A 23,318-nucleotide genomic window follows, 5' to 3' on the forward strand; every position below is an offset into this window, starting at 1 on the left:
AAAGAAGCTACACACGGCTCTGCACTGGATCTCCTGATAAGGCCAAACGCAGACACACAGGGCTGAATTTCCATCACTTAAGAGGACAGTAAAGTCATTTACATATATGTTAAGAACAGATAATTTAACCACTACTTTCCGGTATTCTTCAAATCTAAACCACGACCACAAACATGTGCACACGCAGACTCACACTGTGCCAGAATGGAATGTTCCGTAGGTTGAATCTGAACTGATGCACAAAACTGACAAAGTATCCACACTGAAGCACTCTCTCACACACACACACACACACACACACACACACACACACACACACACACACACACACACACACACACACACTCTTTATATGCAGACAGTCGGGCTCTTTCTCTCTCTGATCTTCCCTCTCTCTTATGTTCCCACACCCCCCCTTCTTCCCTCCCCTTTGTTGTATTAGGGGTTTCAGTACGGGAGCAGGTGAACAGGTGGAATTCACACTGCTTTGGTTTCTCAGGGTGATGTCTTTGTATTTTTCACGTCATTAAGCCTCTGTTTCGGGGCGGTGTGCATGACACTGTTTAGCAGAACAGCTATTGTGCGTTAGCTGTCGAGAACAGCGATGAATTCCATCCGCTTTTCATTCTGTTCATTCTGTTCTTATCTGCCTACCTTCCCTTCTCACTTTACCGAGTGTGTGTGTGTGTGTTTTCATTTCTTTAGGTGTGCTAGCTAGAGATTGTTCAGTCTTTCCAGGAAGTAAGGGATGATGCCAAAAGACAAAAGATGCATTACTTGTATGCTAAAGCATGACATACAGTACATTTATGGAAGTGGACTGATTATAGGTGATGCTCCATTCATAAAGACATGTGATGCTTACTACTGCTGGTATATGATAAGACAACCAATCAGAGGCTCTGACTGTTAACCACGCGTTTGTACTACAGTGAACATATCAAAATTGCTGCCCTGTTAATGCAAATATTCACAAAGTTAACTGGTGACTGCTGACGATTACCAGGGCAAACATTTTGACGCTGAACTGCTGTTTGAGCAGCCATTAAAAACGCTGCGTCACGTTTGGAAAACGGTTCCAGAATAAAAGGTTTGCTGACATCCTTGACATTGAATGTCTGTGCGCTCAGTGTCCTTCACAAACACTGGCCGGTTGTCCTTACTGGACTTCTTTTTCTTTTTTTCTTTTTAGGAAAGTGCATCTAGTTTCGCAAGATTTCTTTTATCAGTTAGAATTATTTGCAGTAAGTGCTGTGTGTCCTTTATTGTGGTTTAATTTAAAAGTCTTGAGCCTCCTCTCATTTCTTTACACTACAAAATGGGTAAGAAGACATTCAGAATGACAATTCTTCTTCAGTCTACAACACAGACTGAAATCTCTTAGGGAAGCTTTCTTGTCATTTCTTTAGGAGCAGTTCTCCAGGCTTCTTGAAGGACATTCAAAGCTCTCTTTGTTCTTGCTGTCTGGATGATCCCGCACAGTAAATGTGTAGGGCCAGACACATCACTCGGGTCCTTTGTCAGGATTGGATTTTTTTTCCTTCTTCATAAGGACATGACTTTTAGATACTGTTCATCTGTTGTGGATAGCTTTTAGGCCTGCCACTTCTTCTTTCGTCTTCCCTTTGTCTTTGTTTCCTCAAATTTTTAAGGACACGCTCTGCAGCATGCTGAGATATGCCAAGTTTCCAGCTAACAGCTTTGAGAATCATCTTGGTAGTGCAAATATACGATTTTGTGTCTGTCAGGCTGTGATATATGTGGCATAGTTCATAGATTCAACAAAAGAAATGGGAACAAATGATGTGGTTTTGTACCAATGCTGGTAAAGCTAAGTAGTCTGTAGACGCAACACTGGTTCATCCCTTGAGTCAGGTGCCTTATTTATTTATGAATGAGTAATGTGTCAGGGCTGAGTGGCTCAACAAACAGAAAAAACATTCCTCTGAAGATGGTCAGGTACTGGGGACAGGGACAGGACTGGAAATGAGTGGGAAAAGGAGCCAATGTCCAAAGAAAATCACTGAAAGATCTTAAGGCCTTGCTCAAGACTGCTTTGAAATGTTCCAAGAAAGTCTGGCTCCTTAGAGGCAAAATGTAAGGAAATGAGGGGTGGCTTAAAACTTTTGCACAATACTGCGTGAATTTTAGCTGAAGTGGTGAATTAACCAGCGCAGCTTTAATCCTGTACAACTGGCCCATCTCCTCTGGTCTGTCTCTTATTTCACGCCCTTGCTGCTCATGCTCCGTCACATGATTGTTAGTTTTGTTTCTCGTGTTGGTGGAGGACACTCATCCACATTGACGTTACAGCGGTTGCTGGTTGTTGGCCAGATAATAGGTGGCTACAGTGCGGTTAACAGTCATAAGGATGACTATTTCTTTATTTCTGTGGTGTCCGCATGTTTTTGAGCTCCTTCAGGTCTTTTACTCATAGTTCTTTATCCTTCTTTCATGGTCTCCTTGACCTTGGCAGTGATTGTAGCAGCTAAGCACACAAACACACACACACTGCTGCTGCTCTTTCACTGGTTAGCGATAAGCCACATGACCAACGTGTCAGCTGACAAATTCTAGGCAAAAGGGAAAACTTCTTTCATCACAATGGAAGAAAAAAAAAAGATCAGGACTTTAACGTCCTGTGAGCGCGCGGTTGTGCGGTAGGAGGCCAAAAAGGCTTTCTTTTTGTGCTGAGTCATTTTTGTTCACGATAAGTGGGACATGCAGATTGGCTGACAGCAGTTACAGGATGCGAGGTGACCCTTTGAATGAGGAAGTGTTAGACTGAGTAGAACCAGACTTTTCCTGTTTGGCTTCAGTGCAGTCTTATTATCTGAGCATTTTTAAGCTGAACAGCATTTTTCCCCCCTCTTTATGCTGGACAGGTTTAATCTTTCTCTCTCCGTGCACGCTACAAGCTTTGTGCAATCACATATATGCAAGTGTTTGACACCCTGTGCTGTTTGCTCCCTCTGTTGGGGTGATGATGACGAGAATGCTGAAGTGAAACCGTTCCCATCCAGTTATGATTCGCTACATTTCACAAGGACACTTGTGTCCTACAAAAGGCATGGGTGACAAAATACTTAGTAATACAAAATACTTAATGGTGTGATACTGACCCTAAAATAGAGCATGTTGCAAAACTGTATGTGATAAAGGAGAAGGAGGACTGGAGATGCTGTTTTTGTTTTTTGCATTTTTGTGTATATTTTTGTTTCTGTTTTGGTTTTAGATTTTTAGTAGATCTTATCTACTGTATGTGAAGCAATACTGGATAGTTTTACTGGTACTTTTTACTACTACTAAACATTTTATATTTTACAGTTATTAGGTCAGAGCTGACTGGTACATGCTGACAGATAAACATGGATAACATCACACTGAAACCCCAGAGTCTGTCTTTATTTTTATTTTTTTATTTTTAAAGCGGGTTGAGTTGCTGCCTCTGACAGTGGGGTGATCTGCTGCCTGGTGGAAATCTTTTCATGAGAAACGGACACCTTGCGGTGCTGAGACACATGTCAGGGCATTTCTGTAATGTTTATGCATTAACTGTAGTAAAGACACTGAAGTTTACATTCAACACAAAACCTAAACGCCACCCCAACGAGATCTCGTTGCAAACCCGCTGATGATGTTTGACTTTATACGTGAATTTCAAACGCTCTAAAATGCAGCGCTGATCATACTTCTCAAATTGAATGCAGCAGATACTTTTAAATGATTTTGCAGAAGTTTTTATGATCGATTCATTAAACGGAATAATTGTTCTTAAAGGTTAGCAAAGGCAAATGGAAATGTGCACAGGCTGTATCATATCAGCATATGTTTGATCATCTGGAGTGTTTGCACTGGTCTGAAGTCAATGCCAGTATCTAAACCTTAACATTTAAATATCTGGTGGTATGACTTAGTTTCATGTGCAAGTTATTGAAAGCTGGAGGTGCGGACAGAAGCAGAAAGAGCAGCGCAGGTGTCAATGATAATGGATATAGCACTGATTCAGTCAGATTCAGTCAGGGTTGCAAAGTGGTGTGTATATGTGCACTGACTGTATGAGATTTTCAGTTTGGATGTTTGCACAGGTATCACCTGAGCCATCAGCTCATGAGGGCTGGCATTGTCCTGCCTGAACGAACGTCATGCTCAATTAACACTGACTTTATTTGAAAAAAACGTTACAGAACGCACAGACCGGTTAACCTTGAGCTGAGAAAAGTCAGATGTACATTAAAATAAAACTGCCAATAAAACTGTTTAAATTCTTGTTTTCTGTGTGTAACCACATTTACACAGTAAACTTCCAGCTCAGTGATATCAGCTGATGTTGGTCTTTTGGGGTGTTGAATTTTTGGTATCTGCTGCTCTCACTTTGATTTAGAAACAAGACATCTGGCTTTTCTACAGACTTGAACATCACACTGTCCGTTGGAAAAGTCGTTTGTGTACTGCTTCCAATGGTTCATGTCAGACCCGCAGGGCCGGTCCCATATCTCTTTCTCTCTGTTTGTGTCTCCTCTTCATTCGGCTGTGACTCTTTGCTTGTATTGCATTTCATTCACGCTGTTTTGCACTTTTATTTGAGAGACCCTGTTCTTGCTGTTGGTTTAAACCGTAGTAGCTTCCCACTTTAGCTTTTGGAGGAAGTGATTCTTACTTAGGGACAATTGGCGCCGGCCATGATTTTTCAAATTCATATATCTATTAACTATAGCTCCTCTTGTAGAGATAGTTGAAAAAAATATACAACCTTAATTAATGATCTCTAAACCTACTTATGTTTTGTTCTTATTTAAATTTTTAAAAGATTATTTGTGTATTTGAGTTATTAGAGATAATATTATCATAGTATAAATATCACCTGGGTCATGAATCGTTGATGTGAGATCAGGAAGGCACCTTAGAGATGCTTACTTAAAGTTTGAGAGGCAGTGCGTGAGCCATAAAGTCATCTTGGTGTTTGAGTCACGCGCTCTCCTACTTTAAAATAAATTTATGACTCTGTATAGCCATCACAGCAACCCTTTTACACCCCACTGGAGAGAGAATAGATTTCTCCATTTTAAACTTTGAACTGGGTATCTGCATATAATGAGAGTGTGTACTGCCAAAAGAACCAGTGATTGCCTGTCCTTCATTAACAGAGCCACTGGTTAATGTGTCACTTGTACAATGGCACTAACACACACACACACATGCACAAACCTCCCCCTGTAGTAACTGTATCCCATCTGATAAGATTATAGGGCACTGTTCTCTTTACGTGTTATGTAGTTATGTAAATTGTCAGTTCTTATTCTCTGTCACCTTCCTCGTGTTTTTGGTAAATATGACTGGAATGTGACTGCTTTGCTTTGATTTCCATTTACTTTGTCTTTAATATGTTACCACCAAAGTGACTTTCAGTTCATATTTAATTCAACATGAACAAAAGAGTCAGGTGAAACTTAATCATGATACTCGCTGGGAGTGGCCAGAAAAATGTCATTGTGCACACACTGTGGCAAAACCAGAAATATCTAACAGACTTTTTGTAATACTGACTTGATTGAACCTGAGCTATAAATCAAGGATATATCACTTTGACAAAGGGTTTGTGTCTTTCAATACAACTGAAAATGCCTCCAGCCTAAAGTAATCTCTTCTGATTTACAGTACCGCACTAGGTTAATAATCTGTACAGACCTTTGACTGAAATACGCCTGAAGATATAGAAAAAGGGAACACTGTTAAACCCCTTAGCTAAAGGTCTGCATGCCACTCACAGCTTGATTGACTGAAGTAGCTGTCAGGTGCACAGAAACTGTATCTTTGTCCAACAAATTACAAACATAGCTCTACTAGCTGGTGAAAAATATGGCAAACTTGTTTTTACCGGCGCAAAAACACACACACAAAAAACATTTTTTGGTGAATTTTCCACAAACCGCCTTGAGACTGGACTGAAGCTCCGTGACTGCTGCTAACTGCTCCCAATAGTGAGGACTGATTAAAATAAACAAAGTTAGCTTGTTTGTCCAAGCTAACATGCTGAGCTTAGCTTAAATGATTTAGCTTAACTTCTGATAGCTTAACTTGGCTTAACTTGAAAGTTAGCTTGTTGAGATATTTAATTACATTTACATTTAATGTAAACATTTAATTAGCAATGATAATTAAAAATAAAATAAACCTGTCAATCACTAAAGTATATGTTAGCGTGTGAAAGAAATTTAGCTCACAAAGCCACAGAAAGGCCTCTAGCCTCACGTTTTTATTTTTAATGAGGCGTTCCCTCACTTTTTAGTTGTTTCTAGCTCTGCCAGTCTGTTACATTTATTAAAAACTGGTGTTTAAACATCATCTGATTTTGATATATTTCACATATTTATTTTCTATCTGTGGTTTTGGAACGAGCTGATGTGATCAGCGAGATCTTTTGTTGGTTTTTTGTTGCCTAACAAGAAGAAAGAAGAGCTTTTATTGTGTGAGTGCTAGAGTGTGTTTATCTGTTTCACAAAGGTCTGTAGGTAGAATAAACATTCGCTGATTGCTTTGTTTTGGGACTGTGAAAGTTTGTTGTCCTCTTAGACAAAAAGGCTGGCATTTGGAAAATTTTCCTGCAAATTCCAGTAATTACTTCCTCGATCATCATTCTACTCCACGTCAGGTTTTTTTGGTTTTATTCATTTAATGTAATCAGGAGTGTATTGTTCTGAATCCCACGCAAGCTCATGACTTTTCTCTGATGTCAGTCACACCCTTTGCCCTTTCATCCCTTGCATTCCCTTTCCTCTGACTCCTTATCTGCTTAGCAAGAGAGAGAGCGAGAGATTGAAGGAGGGAGAAAAGGTGGGTGAGGGAGGGGGTTACCTGCCCTAAGTGGCCCCACCTCTCTCCTCTGGCCATTGAGAATGAGTAAACACTAAACCACCTTTGCTTACCTCGGCACTCAAACACACAGACTCAGGCACTCAAGGAGACTGGCTAAACTCCTGCAGCCTGTCAACACCAAAGGAGTGTGAATGGACGCAGGGAGAGAGTTTTAGATAGGTGTGAAAAGATACCCCGTCAACACAGACTGCATCTCCTCGGCCTGATCGACAACATCTGAGTCTGGAAAACAGGTAACATCTTAAAACTGACCCCGAAGGTTGTTTCTGTCTGTTTTAAAAATCTAATTTGCTTGAGTCTCCTTAAAGCATGCTCGTTACAGACGGGTATCTTCATGAAAGACGACCTCAATAATTTCTAGAAGCCTTTGCCTCAAAGACGTTCCTAACAGGACAGCTTCTGATGGAGACGTTTCTGGTTAGACAGCTGTTTGCGTTTCGATTTAAATAGAAATCCGTCAAGTTTTGCTTGATCATTTTACCAGAGGGGCCTGTTTCACCACTTTATCACAGTCAAACTGATTGGTTTAAGTGCCTTTGCTGTCTTTATTCCAATCAGAGGTTGGAATGGAGATCAAGGTATCCCTACAGTGGAACCAGTGGAACCAGTGGAGTGGCATGGCACACCACTGTGTGTGTGTGTGTGTGTTCAGGGTGGGGGATAAAAATGCTTCAGTGGCTACACAGAGAAGCTGGTATTATTACCCATAGACTTCCGGGTTCTTCATCATATAATGCGTGGACTTTTACCCCAGTGAGGTGAGGTGTTTGCTTTGTGTGTGTGTGTGCATAAGAGAGAGACATGCTGCTTCATTCATTCACTGAGGGTATACTCTGTGCTAAAAGTACTACCAGAAATGACAATAACAGAAGTTCACTTTGTGATGGAAAAGCTAAAAAAACAGCTGTTTGTAATGACATCGCTGTTGTTTCCGTCTTCTGTAAGCGTGCTGTTGTGGGAGAATTGACTCTCTCGGTGTGTTTGGGTAGGCCCAAGAGTACGTGAAGATTAGCTCATTTTTAAGTGTGTGAAGTATGTGTGAATGGGAAAAACACTGGGGAAAAAAAACAAAATCCCAAAATAAAGTCATGTTGCTCGGTGTCAAGCATGACCAAATACCTGTGCTAAACCTCAAACACACACTCACACACACTCTGAAGGAGCCCGTGTCACGAGTGTGACACCGCCAGCATCAGTAGTAATTGCTTGAAACAATGTCTGCTATGGCCTTGAGCGGGCTAGCTGATTAGCCGGAGGAATGTGTTTGTCTGAAGAGGCAAAGCTCCTTTCTGCGAGTGCTAAAGCAGCTCTTCTGATTAGTAATGACTTTGTTGCTGTATGAAGGATCTGTATATTGTGATACTTCATAACAAGACTTAGCTTTTCTTTGAGGATCTTTGTTATGTTGGGTTAGTTTCTCATGCTGGACGCAAATCGTGCTGTTTTGAGTGACATTTGAGACAAATGTGAAGGTCCTGGAGGTGGAGGGGGGCTCTCGGAGTAAATGAGCTGGAATCTTTCCTCTGTAGTGGAGTTACTCCGAGCTGGAGGTGGTCACTTACGCACTCCGTCTGACCTGAAATTCTTCAGGCCAGTTTCACTTTGAAGGGCTTTCTAGCACTGAGGGAGGCCTGCACATTCGCACCCCCCCCCCCCCCCCCCCCCTCTTTTTTCGTTAACCTCCCTCGCTCCTCTCCATCTGGTCTATTCCTCCTCAGATCCCCACTCAGACTCTCTTCCCTTTTCTTCTAATCTTCCCCTTTTTCCTGCATCTCCTTGCCTCCTCTCTTTCATTCCTTCCTCCCCCTCCCTGCTGCTCGTCTTTGAGCTTGGGTGAACCAGAGGAATGAGGGTGACAGGTACATGGATGGGAGGAAGGAAAAGTGCAGAGAAGGAGGAGAAGGAGGCATAAGGGAGCGGACGCAGGGACAGAAGCAAAGCCTCTCAGGAGTTTAGCTAATGTAATATAAACATTTTAAGATAATGCAGATTTCTTTGTCTCAGCCTCACAACTGTTTTTTTTTTTTTTCTTCGTTTCTCTGTCGTCCTGTTGGCGTCAGCATGTTGACAGCTGAGCTGCGTCAACATGAGAACATCATGTGTCTTAAGAGGTCAGCCGCAGTGCTCACTTCTCTTTTGTCAAGTTGATTGTTTCCCTGTGCTGTGCTGTGGCTCAGATAATGCACCGTACAGCGGCCAGAGACACCACGATGCCTCCTTTGTATTTGGTGCCATTCTAATCAAAAGACACCATCCCGCTCGGCCTTGTCAAAGTTAAAAACAATATGTGTGCTGAAATCTGTGAGAGAGTTGAGTTGTGAGAGCCACCTGAAACTTGGAAGCAGTTTGACGTGATGAAAATCACACCAGGAAACTTTTTTTTTTTTATGTATTTCTACAGCAGTTTCTGTGGCTGACAGGCCACACTGTTTTCTTCCAGGAAAACAGTGTGGCCTGAACAGTGTGGTGCACTCCTACAGGTCGTATCACTCCGCAGAAATGAACAGCGGGACCTCTGGTCTTGTGACACGCTACTCATTTACTTATATAGACGGCGCATGTAATAATCAGTCAGCCTTTCTAGCTGAGATACTGATTACCAGGACTGTTTTATGGCTGATTTTTATTTCAGCTTATTCATTGTTTTGCCTATGTAACAGATTCCTGTGTGTGTGTGTGTCTTTTAATCCTGGCCTTAATAGGGAGCCAGCTTATCATAAATATCCTACAAAGTCTAAGACAGCTCTATAAGTTCTTTCTCTCCACTGATTACTGTGATTGATTTAGTTCTAAGTAATTGCTTTACTTAAACACAACGTCAGTTTCAGCCATGCAGTGTTACGTTTAAAAAGCAGTTTAGTCTGACATCAAAAACCAATCAGTGAATGCATGTATTTAACTGATCATACGTCCTCTCAGCAGATGAACATGAAAGTCCAGCAATGATCGTTCTTCGCTCATAAGAATTTATTTTCACTTAATTTTCTCTTAGTCAAAGTCGCAATATCCAAATTTCAAAAGATTTGTTTTCCCAAATCAGCTGCAGCTAAACAAATGTGATGGATGATTCTGTCATTTGGCTTTTCGCGGGAATCGTTGACTATCATAAAATATGCAGGATCGCAGCTGTATTTCATAATTCTTTGTAAATCATTGTTTTCTGCGCTCCAAAACATGTCGTCTCACACGAATGACTGCGTGGTGTGAACGGTGCCTGAATAATGATTTAGTGAGCGTGTCCAATCATTGAGGAGACAGTCAGCGTTTTTCGGCCGTCTCTCAGTTCTTCCCGTGGAGTTAAACGATAAACTGTTGACTTGACCTCCTAAACGATTAACTGTGCAGTCACCAGAACACCTGAAATCTCTGAGGCGTGCCTGAGCTCTGATTGGCTCCCACTAATGAGTCACAGTTAATGATTTAATTTAGACCGACCCCCCTCGGCTTAGAAGAAACCCCGGTTTTACTTTACACTCAGCCCCCCACACCTTCTACTTCTTCTTTTCTTTATGTACACACACACCTTTACATTCATACTTTGACCTAGGTATCTTTACAGACACTGTTTTGGTGTCATTTGTACTGAGCGAGCTCTTTCTGATGTGATTGTAAAGTAAATTCATAGACAGAAAAGCCCGTTTGTATCTCACTATCATTTAATCTTTAGTCTTTGTCCGTCCATTATTCTTTGGCCTTTATACTTCACACCCTGTCTTCTTGCCTGTTTACTCAGTCGTTAAAGAGTGAGGTCGGTTTCACTAGCAACTAAAACTTAGTGTGCTTTTCACCAGACTGTAACTCTCATGTCTCCCCAAACACTCTCTTTTCTCGCTCCTTTCAGAAGACACAGGGAACGTTTTTTTTCTTTGTTTTGAACAAAATCTGAAAGCGTGTGACTTTTTTTCTCCGTCCTCTCTCTCATATCTTGATCTGCTCTTTTGACTGCCCAGGTAGGTGTGTGCTGTTTGCTTAGGTTAAGCTGTGCTAGGAACACGTTCACCGTTGTTATGTACAAAAAAAACACACGTGAATGCCTGAATGCACACGTACACACTTGTATACAGTCACAGTTTTGTGCTGATATGACAGAAATCACTCCAGCGGTAGCTTCCAGTCAGAATTTTCAGATGTCCCTTCACTGCAGCACAAACATGAGGAAGTATTCAAACCCCAGTTTGAACGTTTCCTGAACATTTTTCCCTTTTCTGCAAATCTAAGCAGAAAACCCTCAAAACCCATTAAAACTCAATTTCCCATCATACTCCTCTCTGCATTACCTGCTTTCACTTGTCAGGGAACAAAGACTTGTTGACTTGTGTTTTTTTTCTACAGCTGCGTTGGATCAGTGAAAACATATAGCTGTATTCCTAAATGCAGTAAAAGTACTATAAAGGTAAAAGTAGTGCAGAAGTACTCTGTTAGGTCTGCTTGGATATATGTAAGAATGTTTTTCTTTCTGTTGAACTAAACCACTATCTTTCACTAAAGGAAGTGCTAGAAAATGGGTTGCATATTCCCGGACAGCTGGGTGAATGGATGCTGGAAAGCTTGATCGTGCAGAGGGAGCTCCACCTAAAAGCTCCTTGTGATTGCTTTGGTGATCACTAGCAGATTTTTCAAACAAGCCAGCGCCTTCCAAGTAAACACCAGCCAAGTACTCAGTGAGTGGTAGTGAAACCATCAGCACCTTTCAGTTTTGCCACAGTCAGCGACTGTTTGCAGAGAAGTTGGCATTTTTCATGCCATCTGCTAGTAACCAGAGCAATCACAAAGAGGCTTTGGAGCAGGACTGTGCACCTCTTTGTGACCACTTTCACCTGGCGATTGGCAGCAACCACTTGCCAACCGGTTTGGCAATATATTTTTCCCTAGTGACCAATGGTTGCCAGGTGGTTGCAAACAGGTCTCTAGGTCTGGGTGACCGAGGCCTTGGTTGTAATGTCACTTAGTGGCATGCTTCTCTTGGCTGGTGAACACTGACAGTTTATTTGTCTTTAAGTAAGCAGATAAATTAAAATTACTGGTTCAATCATGTCATTTGTACATGGAAAGTCTGAAAAGGAGATTACAGCATCAATTATATTTTCCACAGTGTCAGTATATGTGTGTGAAATATAAATACTGCTCTATGTATGAGTAAATTTTGTTAACGTGCTTGTGTGTGTATGAAATAACAGTAAAAGTAAAGATGAGATTCATCCACATGTACACACAGATACACACAAACTCAAGTACCTGTTTTAGCTCCACCCTCATCAGCTCTCATGCTTGCAGCTTTGGGTCAGTGTGTGTGTGTGTGTGTGTGTGTGTCTTAGTGTAGAGGAGGCTGGACTCTGTGCTCAGTGCCCTGCTGTACCTGTCTCTCATGGAGGTGGACTAACACTCCCAGAGCAGGCGGCCAAGCAGCGGAGCGCTGTGAAGCAACAGGGGTAGATATCCTCCTCTCTGACCACTCTCTGCTTCTACTTCCTCTTCTCTTTTCCACCACCATCCCTCTGCTACGATCTTTCTCAAGATTTCTACTCTGTTTTACTCTCACTTCCCCGTATCTCTAGCTCCCTTTGATTGGATAGGCACTCGCTGTCCTTGAATGACAACTTTTTGTGACTTGAGACTATGCGTTGATTATTGTTGTTGCAGTTATCTCTACGGACCTGTCTTTGAAGGATGGTTTAAATAGTATTTGAGTTATTTAGGACTTACCTCAAACTTACCTTAACAGACCACATCTGTTGTTATCTGGCTGGTGTTTGTGTTGCATGTATAAAGCAGCAGGACTCAGGCTTATTTAAACGTTGGTGCTTCCACGATCCTGTTCTGCTGCCTTGCGACGCTGTTGTTAGGGGGCTGCTGGGGGGACTGTGAATCAATTTCCTCCACGTGTCTACATGAGTGTGTGGCTAAAGATGGCAGCCTTCTTAGGCCTATTTCATCAGTGCTCTGGATCGCTGTACAGACCTCTGTACATGCATATTCCTCTGATAAGAGAAATCCTAAAGTCATAAATAATACAATATCCTTCCTTTTCATAGCTGACTACAGATTCATAATGTTATATGCTCACTTGCTCTTTTGAGAAAAAAGATGGATTTTGCAAGTCAATCTGTGTTTATGACGACCTGAAGAACTCTGTAAAAGCCTCTCTGTCCGCTCATAAAACAACTCAGTCCCCAGTAACACGCTGTTAATATGCAGAGAATCAGGTGCTTCTATCAATCATAAACGTAACGTAGCAAGCAATCTCACGGGAATAGCTCGGCTCTGTTAACTAAACAAATTCCCGCTCTTGAACTTCCTTCGCTTGTTCGCTTGCCAGTCGTTCTATCTTGCGCCGCTCTGAGTTCGTAACCTTTGACCAGGCGAACTCTGAGCTCTTAATGTCAAGGTAGATTATTTTTAACGAAGTAACTAGCTGTTCCTGTTATGCCCCAACAAAGAGGCTCAAATCTGAAGACGTGAGCCACACCTAAGTGGTCATAACTTTTCAAACTCCTTGTCTTTACTGGATGAGACACCATCTGTAAATCTTTATGCTCTCTGTGAATAAAGGCTGTGATTTGTGTTCACCTTGGTTAATTATCTACCTGTTTCAGCCTCAGGTTTCCTCCTCCTCCCCACTCTGCCTTTCTCTGTCACTTATACACATGCAGGATTGAATGCTGAAGATGTTCCCCAAGCTGCTTTTTGTCATTTAATATGCTGTGTTGTACATGTGCTACACAAAGGATCTCAAATTCATGCAAATTATTCTCATATTTTTACAACAGAGTTTCACTTCACTCCTGACACGGTCAGCACTGAGGAAGTTAGGAATGTCTAGGAAGTGGTGAAAAGCAGGAAGAATGATTTAAATTTGTTGTTTTTTTAATACTAACTGCTTCAGTGCACAAAGTGTCAAGCTCACTGTGTTACAAAGCTTCATTTTATCATCCAGCAGAACTCCCAGTGTGAATATTGGCCTCCTTTTGTCATCAGCCTGGTAAGATAAGGCTGATATGAGGTCGAGTCATGTTAGCACTTCACACGGTAGAAGGAACAGAGGGAGGGCAGACAAAGAAAACCACACTGAAGCAAAAAAATAGAAGAGATTAAAATGTCATGAGCTGCAGAGATGACGAATACGCTGCATAGTTTGTTTGCATGCCAAAACAAACTACTTTCATAAATGTTTTCAGTGGCAGCCCTAAAAAGGGACGTGAAGTGACAAAAAATACTGATAAAGTGCAACAAACCATGTAAGACATTTAGGGGTTTTTTGTCATAAAGGAACATTCCATCAATAATCATATTTACCGAGGGTGATTTTACGTCTGTCGTCTCCTTATAATTACTTTGCACTGATTAAAAACACAAGACTACATGCAAAGGAAGCTGTAAGGTAGTGGTTAGTGTGTCCAAGCATATAAAATACACTATCACAAGTTTTCACCACCTCATAAAATATGTACTGATATGTGCAACTATTTTAGGACACTTTTATTTTTCGTACATTAACACAGGTGTAATGTACCCACAAGGCATCTTTCTGATTAATTTTTATATCCCCCTTTTTTCTTAAAAAAATGATTTGTCTACAACTGGCAGAAGATTTTATTTCTTAAGGTGAAGGGTTAGGGTTGCTTTTGATACGGGTGCCAGTTTAGCTCAGTTGGATGAGCAGGCAACCATATGCCACAATACTGAAAGCGGCTGGCTGGAGTTCGGGTCTGACCCGTGGCCCTTTTTCCCTCTGCTTTCCTGTTGATCTTCACAGGAAAAAATATATTTAAACAAAAAAGTTGTCTTCTATAGACTAACATTAGCCTATAGAGGGGTCTTACTGAGGTCACACATACATTGCTGGACAGTTGTTCGCCACATTTGATGTGTTACAACTTGGTCAAACTTGGAAAAATGTGTATTCCCCACACGGTGAGTGGCTGTTAGCTGTCAGTAAGTCATACTGGTCAAAAACATGGTGCTGCACCAAAAAACCTAGTTGTGATTGCTTTGGTCTTTAGCAGATTGCAGCTACTTGTAGTTTTTGCATAGAGGACCCCAACCCCAAAGAGCTGCTAGCTGAGTGGTAGGAAAACTTGAAAAAGTGTGTCTCAAACTGGAAGCAGAGACATACTTCCAAGTATGAGTTAGTTTGAAGGTGACAGTGTCTGTTTGGCAGCCTAGTTTAAAAAGCACCTCCCAACAACAACAGCTCCTAGAAACCTTCCATTGAATTTGCACGACATACGAATTCTAACATTAACCTCAGACAATCCACGCACCGCAGAAAAATTTGAACCTGTGGATACAACCCGGAAGGCTTCGGCATGATTTCTTAGTAAGACCCGTGTGCTGATAGGCAGGCCAGTTAAATGCTCAAAGGTTTTGCTTCCTGAGCTAGAATACACACATTGTCCTTAGTTTTACCCAAGAACAGGTCCATGACCCATTCTTGGAAAACTATTTTGGAAAAGCAGATATAAATGAATGTCATCTTGACCTTCGTCGGGATTCAGCAACCAGTGGTGAACTACTGGCAAAAGATAAAGGAGGAAATATTTTTTTTTTCCCCCACACTTGGTGATTTCCTTTTCCTTTTCCTAACCGTTTGGGAGTTTGTGCTTTGTTTAAAAAAGACATTTAAAGCTTCCTTCCTTTTTTGTACTATCATCCATGTTTGAACTAGTCATTCTAAGCCCCTCATTCAGCCTTGGACAAAGTGACATGTGAACAGGTTTGTTTGTAGGAGAGTGGGATGTTGGGTCAGGTCAGATCAGTGTGCAGGTTACCATGGTTGCTTGGCTTTTTAGTGTTTTGCCTTTGTTGACTGCCTCACCTATCTCCATCCTAGTCCAGGCAATCTTGTGCTGCACAAAGAAACCCAAGCAAAGCCTAAGTAGCGAGTATTTGTTTTTTTGGCCTATATGTTTTTACATGATACCGAGTCACATCAAATTAGTGTTATAGTCTGTTCTGATTGGTTGCTTACTATTTTATGCAGCATGATTTGGGGGATTTAAAAACCTGTGGATTTTTCCATTCTGAATGCCGGCTGTGTTGGAAAATAACAGAGTAAGAGGTTTATGTTCGGGAAGCCGATTTCTGATTGTTCTCTGTTCCTTTTTTAGGGCTGCACTACTTAATGACACACACTGAAACACACATGTGCACACACTAATAGCTGCACCCACACTCTGTATGGCATTCATATTGATAAGGAGATGGAAAATCCAACACCGCCACGTGGTGAGCGTGCACACAGGAGGCTTGTGTGTAGCAAAGATGAATGTGTGCAGCCTTTTGTCACATAACAGGGTTTATGTTACACAAAATTCCTTATATAGCTTAAGTCCTCGCTGACTTTTTACACACAAGCGCACCACAAACACACATGCACTGAGCATGTGACCTAGTCATACTTGGTGAACCTTGAGCTGGAGGTTTCAGGGTTTACAGCCCTTCAATCTGTCTGATAGGGGTCAGAGGTCAGCAAGCAATCTGAGTTACTCAACAAAACAAGGTTGTAAAACCACTGATAGGGGAAGGCGCCCTGAGGATTTATGGATGCTGTATTTCCACTGTGGTGTTCAGGCCTCGTAATGTGTGCTGGTTTGTTTTAGTCAGGTAATCTTGCATGCATGCAAATTGTGCTCAAAGTCAGCAATCAGTCACTGTTGTTTAAATGATGTCTTCTGATCATCAGCCTATTTTCTTCCCGCTGTATTTTTTTTCTCTGTCTTTACAGCAGCCATTTAATTCAGTATAATTTGACAGATCTCTCTCTTATCCTCCTTCAGGCCCTGATCTGATTGGATGGTTTTGTCAGAATGACAGCTGAAGATCCTGCTTCTTCTTCGACCATGAGTAACAACGTTGCCCCCTCCAAATCCTCTGGTGCCCATCACTCTCACCATGGACAGCTCAACATCCCTGAGGGTGTTGCTGGTGCACCTAATGAGGCCTCACTGGTGGCCCTGATGGAGCGTACTGGCTACAGTATGGTCCAGGAAAATGGTCAGCGAAAGTACGGTCCCCCTCCCGGTTGGAATGGTGCATCTCCTCCTCGAGGCTGTGAGATCTTTGTCGGAAAGATTCCGCGGGATGTTTATGAAGATGAGTTGGTCCCAGTGTTTGAGTCCGTAGGACGCATCTATGAGATGCGCCTGATGATGGACTTTGATGGGAAAAATCGAGGGTACGCTTTTGTAATGTACACAGAGAAACACGAGGCCAAGAGAGCCGTGCGGGAGCTGAATAACTATGAAGTGCGGCCTGGGCGGCTGCTGGGTGTCTGCTCCTCAGTGGACAACTGCCGTCTTTTCATTGGTGGCATTCCCAAGACCAAGAAACGTGAGGAGATCCTGGAAGAGGTCTCCAAGGTGACAGAAGGCGTATTAGATGTGATAGTTTATGCCAGCGCTGCAGACAAGATGAAGAACCGTGGCTTTGCCTTCGTAGAGTATGAGTCACATCGTGCAGCAGCCATGGCTCGTAGGAAGCTGATGCCTGGACGCATTCAGCTGTGGGGCCACCAGATTGCAGTGGACTGGGCAGAGCCAGAGATTGATGTAGATGAAGACGTGATGGAAACAGTGAAGATCTTGTATGTCAGGAATCTAATGATGGAAACCAGCGAAGAGACGATCAGACAGGTGAGGACCGACTGGCTATTTGGGTTCGAGCATGCAAAACATTTCTGACACGATTTTAATTTCTCCCATCCTTTGTCTTTAGATTTTCAGCCAGTTTAACCCTGGATGTGTAGAGCGTGTAAAGAAAATCCGTGACTACGCCTTTGTCCACTTTACCTCCCGGGATGATGCTGTGTTGGCTATGGACAACCTCAATGGCACAGAGGTAGAAGGGTCCTGCATCGAGGTGACACTCGCCAAACCTGTCGATAAAGAGCAGTACTCACGCCAGAAGGCTTCAAAGGGGGGAGCTCCTGCCACTTCAGAGGCTACTCAGCAGAACTACGTTTATCAGTGTGATCCCTACACATTGGCATACTATGGTTATCCTTACAACACCCTCATTGGACCCAACAGAGAGTACTTCGTCAAAGGTTAGAATGATTTTTTTTTCAATCAGTAATAATCTGTTGCAAAATTCAGTGTTTCATGAAAAACCCTCTTGGTTGGAGCCAAAGCTCCAAAACATTTTAGGATCTCGTGATATGAAAACAGTATTTACTGTAAGAAATTTTCAGACGTTCAAAAGGACAATATGATCATTTAAAGATTCATTTGATGAGAAATTTTAAAGAAATCTTTAACTTGATGAGGGTTTGTGGCTTAAAATCACTTTTATGTTACAACCACAATTCCAAACAAGTTGGGACACTGTGTAAAATGTGAATAAAAAAAAAAGAACGCAATGATTTACAAATCTGACAAACCCATATTTTAGTCACAATGGAAGACATCGGAAGAAGCATATCAAATGTTTAACTAAGACCTTTTTCTTTAAAGACAAAAATTAGCTCATTTTGAATGAAGGCGTGATCTTTGGGCCCTCCGGTGGCGCTACAGGCGTTATTCTGTCATGGAAATCACTGCATGTGCTCAGGAAGACTTCCAGAAATCACAGTCTGTGAACACAGTTCAATGCACCATCTACAAATTCAGGTTAAAGCCTTATGTGAATTGTTGTTGGATTAAGACTCATTTAAAAATGGATTGAGACAGAACAGAAAACTGTTCTGTGGTTAGGGGAATCGAAATTCTCAGGTCTTTTTCAGTTCCCAGAAGTTTACGGAGTGTTGTTCAGAGCGTAATGGATACTACAGTGGTGAACATGGGCCTGTCACAACTTTTTGAGAAGCGATGCTGCCATTAAATTCAACGTGATCAGATTCTTTCTTTAAATACATTTCCTTAGTTTGAAGTTTTCGTACATTTTCTTTGTTCTAAGCTTTGAATAAAACATGTGTTTGTGAGATTTGCATATCTTTGCCTTCTGTTTTAATTTACATTTCACACAGCGTCCCAACTTTCTTTTGGAACTGGTGTTGTAAAAGGGAAATACAAAACCAGCTGATGGATCAATGAATGCTAATCCCATCACCTTTAATGATTGATTTTAAATATGGTCTTGGGTGATAACAGGAAAATCTAACTTTGAGCAATCATTGTGTTTTGGTTTTCTCTCCAAAGGATCCCCAATGATACAGAACAATGGTAATCTCTCACATCCTTATTCCTACTTGTTACTCTGATGAACAATGAGCCTTCTTGCCATGTGACAAACTATACATTTTCTAACACCATCTTTTTCCTGCTGTGCTGTCACCTCCCATTTCATGCTGGGTTATTAGAGAGCTCACCACCAAGTGGCAAAACTCTTGGAATACAAGTCGACAACATTATGGAGTTACATAATAGACCTAATATAAGAGACAGAGGCCACACTAAACCCAAACACCTCCAAGTCGGAGCAAAAATTCAGTAGCAATATTTCTCTATGTGCAGAATATTAGCTAAAATATGAGTTAAATTAGTCGTGTGCAAGGTCTGATGTCTTGAGAAACTTTCAAAACTCATCTTGCCAAAATTGCCCCTGCTGCCCTAAACCACAACCCCTGTCATCATATCCCCTTAATTGTATTTTAAGCAGGTACTGTGAGAGGTCGTGGTCGTGCTACTGCAGGTAATCGTACCCCTGGGCCACGGGGGTCGTACCTCGGAGGTTACTCTGCCGGTCGTGGCATCTACAGCCGCTACCACGAGGGCAAGACCAAGCAGCCTGAAAAGTCCTATGAGCTGATGCCCAGTCTGGAGCTCGCTGCTTCCGTCAACCCAGTTGGCATCAAACATGGCACAAGTCAGTGAGATAGACAAACCCCGACCTATTCTTGCCCATCTCAAAAAGGCTTTTACTAAATCTTCCAGCCCGCAGTTTTTTCTCCTGTGTGATTTGAGGAGCATTTTTTGTGAATCAGCTTTCTAGTCATTTCTGGACGGTCATGCGCAAAAGGACGGCCTTTCTTTCATTTACAGTAAAGAATAACAACATTGTAGTCAGTCCTTTCCAACATGACCAGAAGGTAACGGCTATACTTCATTCCTCATTCTTTCCTTTTCCTTACACAACAGAAATTTGTCTTTCTGGTTATTCAGGTTCAAACTGTGCTGATCAGTGCTTGTTTAAATGAGCGGTGAACTGAAACCTAAAACACAAAAGCCATGACTGTAAGGGTTGTTTCAGACACACCACAGGGTGATTTTAAAACACCGTTACGAGCTTCTTCAGGTAACACTTTATGCTGACAGTTGGAGCCCATTTAAGCTGATATTTACGAGAAATGGTTCACACCAATGGTGTGTCTCCATGAACATGAGAAACATGAGAAAACATGCAACCCCCTGCTAACAAGCAATAAAATAAGAAGCATTAATGTTTCCAAAATATTAATAGGCCTAAAATTACAATTTATGCAGTTTTTATAATAGAAACAATTTAAAAAACTACAAATTAAAGACAAACTAGGCAGTGAGAGAAACCGGACAAGATTTCACGAGCTCGTGAATTACGCCACCGCCCCTCCTTCAGATAGAGATCGACTTTATTAAACACACACTGGGGAAATTCACTTGTTACAGCAGCACAAGAGTGAAAAAGAAAACGTGAAGTGGAGAAATATTAGAAAGTAAACAAAAACTCAAAAGTACTAAAAAAGCAGAATTAATAAATCCCTACAAAAAGAGTATTTTGTGTTATGTACAAATGGTACTATATACAGTAAAAATACCTACCTATCCATAATCTGTGAACATTATCTGCAGGGTTATTGTAAACCTGTCAATCCTGCTTTTGGGTGCTTTCTTTTTGGTAGGGTGTCACCACAGCGGGTAGCTCCCCAGGTTTAGATTCTGTACATTTTTAAGCCAGATGCCCGTCTTGATGCAATTCTAGAGATTTGCATCACATCCCAGAATCGAAGCAGGGATCAGTCACTTGTTAGGTCAAAATATAAACCCTACACTGTAGAACCACTGTTTAACATTGCTATGTATTTCTTTAGCAGTAACTATTAGCTAACTAAAAATCAATTAACCATAGCTACACTTCTTTATAATAATCATCAATAAGAATAATAAAGTGTTACCAAATCTCTGGAGTGCAGAGGTTTAGTCAGCAGCCATATCATACATAGCTTTTTATACGGTTGTAGTTTTTTCGAGGCAGTTTATATGCAGTCGTCTCCAACTTTGACTTGACAGATGGATGATCTTTTTTTGTCTTTCTATTTTAATAAGTGCTCGAACATAACGAAGGTAGCTTTTTCTCTAGTCACACTGAGTCTTATCTGTAGCTTTGTGAGCGTTATGACAGTTTAAGCCATAATCGGAGCTGAAATGCAAATGTAAAAGCACAAACTAAAGACTGTTGTGTCCACTCTATTCTGATCACTTGAAGGATGATTCCAGTGTTATGAAGAGTTGTAGCACATCTACATCTACAGCAACTGCTCTCCCAGCTAAGAGAGAAACGTTGTAAGTGTCTTGTTTTCAAAGGATCATTTTCCTGGTGGAAAAATTCAATTTCTTTCATTCTGCCTTATTTCCTGAAAGCAGGCAGGGGGAATGAAACTGAGTTTATTTTAATGTTGGTGGATCATCTAAATCCTGTACGTTTCTTTTTTCAAGAATGAAAGATAGAAACTGAAGTGATTTTTTTTTTTTAAAGATGTTGATATGGAAAATTTAAAACACTGGAATTATTCTTCAGCCTTCAAATTCTTCGACTAAAGCTACTAAGCCTAATTGTTTTATCAACATATTGATTAAACCTTACTAACCATTTACTGCATGTGTGTGTCAGTGTCGTGTGTTTGGTGATCAGAGATCCGTTCAGTAGAGTCGACGTTACTGATGTTTCCTTGTTTAAGGATTTGACCTCAATCTGCAGCTCAGTGTCGGTGCCGGTCTGTGTGGAATCACAGGATTGAAAAGACTTTTGTGGATCTGAAACAATGACTGATGTTGTGTTTGCTGTATGTGTGTGTGTGTGTTGAAGTGCTAGGGTTAATCCCCAGCTGAGCACCATCATAAGCTGAATCACACCACAACGCCAATTTGTGTAACTTATTTATTTCCACTTCTTGCTGAAATTGAACCCTTCACCCTGTTTGTGCTGTTCTCTCTTCGCCTCTGTAGTGTTTTATCTCTATAAATGATTGGATGCATGTGTGCGCTTATCTGTTATTTCCTGAGTAGTGTTAATATTTGGATGATGCTCTGTTGTCTCCAGTCTGTTATCCAAGCTCTCATTTGTGTGTCTCTCTATGTGCAGTGGCATTACAGACTCTGGGTGGGCAGTACCCAGTGTTCAGCGCCACTCCTGCAGCCAAGCTGATGGAGGAGGGGAAGGTGCACACAGTGGAGCATCTTATCAACCCTCTGGCCATGCAGCACCCCGAACACTCCCCCGCTGCTGCTGCTGCTACTGCTGCTGCTGCTGCCACCGTCCTACCTGCGGTCTCTACCCCTCCACCCTTCCAGGTGGGTATTATTCACGGGGTCAAAGGGAGTCGGAATGACATTCAGATAATGAGCAATTTAGTGGGATTGGCAGGTCAGTGCATATTACGGTTATATTAATTCAATTTTTTAGATTTGTGTGGCTGCCGTTGCTCCTGGTAACACTACGGATATACTTTCTCAGTAATAAGAAAGCTATGACATCCAACAGCCCACTTACACCCTCATCATATCCTTTTTTTTTCTTCTCATCCCTGTGATGCGTTCATGGTGCAGATGGCAGGGGCGATCGTGGCTCAAGAGTTGAGAGGTCGCCTTGTAATCGGAAGGTTGCCGGTTCGAGCCCCGGCTGGCTGTGGCTACAATGTAGCTTGCCATCACCAGTGTGTGAATGGGTGGATGACTGGATGTGTAAAGCGCTTTGGGGTCCTTAGGGACTAGTAAAGTGCTATATACAAATACAGGCCATTTACCATGTAAAGTTGCAGTGGCTGTAATTCAGCACCTGCATACCACTACAAAAGAAGCGCAAGCATAAACTGAGTGATGTTTTTTTAAATAGGAGGGTAACTTCATGGTCAACTTTTCAAGCAGCTTGACAAATATCTCAGAACAGAACAGCTGTTTCTGCACAGTTTGTTCCTAAATGTGTGTGTGAGCTAAGAGAGAGAGAGGAAGAGAAGCAAACGTTAATGTGCAGGACTGGGAAACGGAGAAAGATGTAAGAAAGACGATGAGAGATTATTTTCCAAAGTTTTTCAATCATTTTTGAGATCGATGCATGATCTGAACTCATACTTGAAGTATACAAATTCCCTTATTCAAACTTTGCATGAAAATACTTTAGGTCTACTGAGCTGGTTGGTAGACGTTAGTTCAGGCTAAACTGGTGAGTTTGCAGTTTTGTGACGTTAAGTTACATCACACATCAACTGATACTTAACGTGATGATGCTGACTAGATTCACTCTCTTTTTACTCA

At 41.6% G+C, this 23,318-nt stretch overlaps 1 protein-coding gene across 15 annotated transcripts in view; it reads left to right on the forward strand.

Moving 5' to 3' along the window:
* rbm47 (RNA binding motif protein 47) overlaps positions 1-23,318 on the forward strand; it is a 49,276-nt gene that overhangs the window by 21,926 nt on the left and 4,032 nt on the right. For 8 of the 15 annotated variants that reach the window (XM_026171028.1, XM_026171030.1, XM_026171031.1 and 5 more), the window contains 5 exons: positions 16,653-17,507; positions 17,590-17,920; positions 19,011-19,034; positions 19,468-19,677; positions 22,150-22,358. In XM_026171028.1, the coding sequence (XP_026026813.1) occupies positions 16,683-17,507; positions 17,590-17,920; positions 19,011-19,034; positions 19,468-19,677; positions 22,150-22,358 (1,599 nt within the window). In that variant the 5' untranslated portion in view covers positions 16,653-16,682. Of the gene's footprint in view, positions 1-6,420; positions 7,110-11,915; positions 12,306-16,652; positions 17,508-17,589; positions 17,921-19,010; positions 19,035-19,467; positions 19,678-22,149; positions 22,359-23,318 lie in introns of those variants that run through there. The other 7 variants (XM_026171037.1, XM_026171035.1, XM_026171038.1 and 4 more) reach the window with 7 other exon arrangements.

Source organism: Astatotilapia calliptera, chromosome 6, assembly GCF_900246225.1.
Source record: "Astatotilapia calliptera chromosome 6, fAstCal1.2, whole genome shotgun sequence".
NCBI classification, from domain to species: Eukaryota; Metazoa; Chordata; class Actinopteri; order Cichliformes; family Cichlidae; genus Astatotilapia; species Astatotilapia calliptera.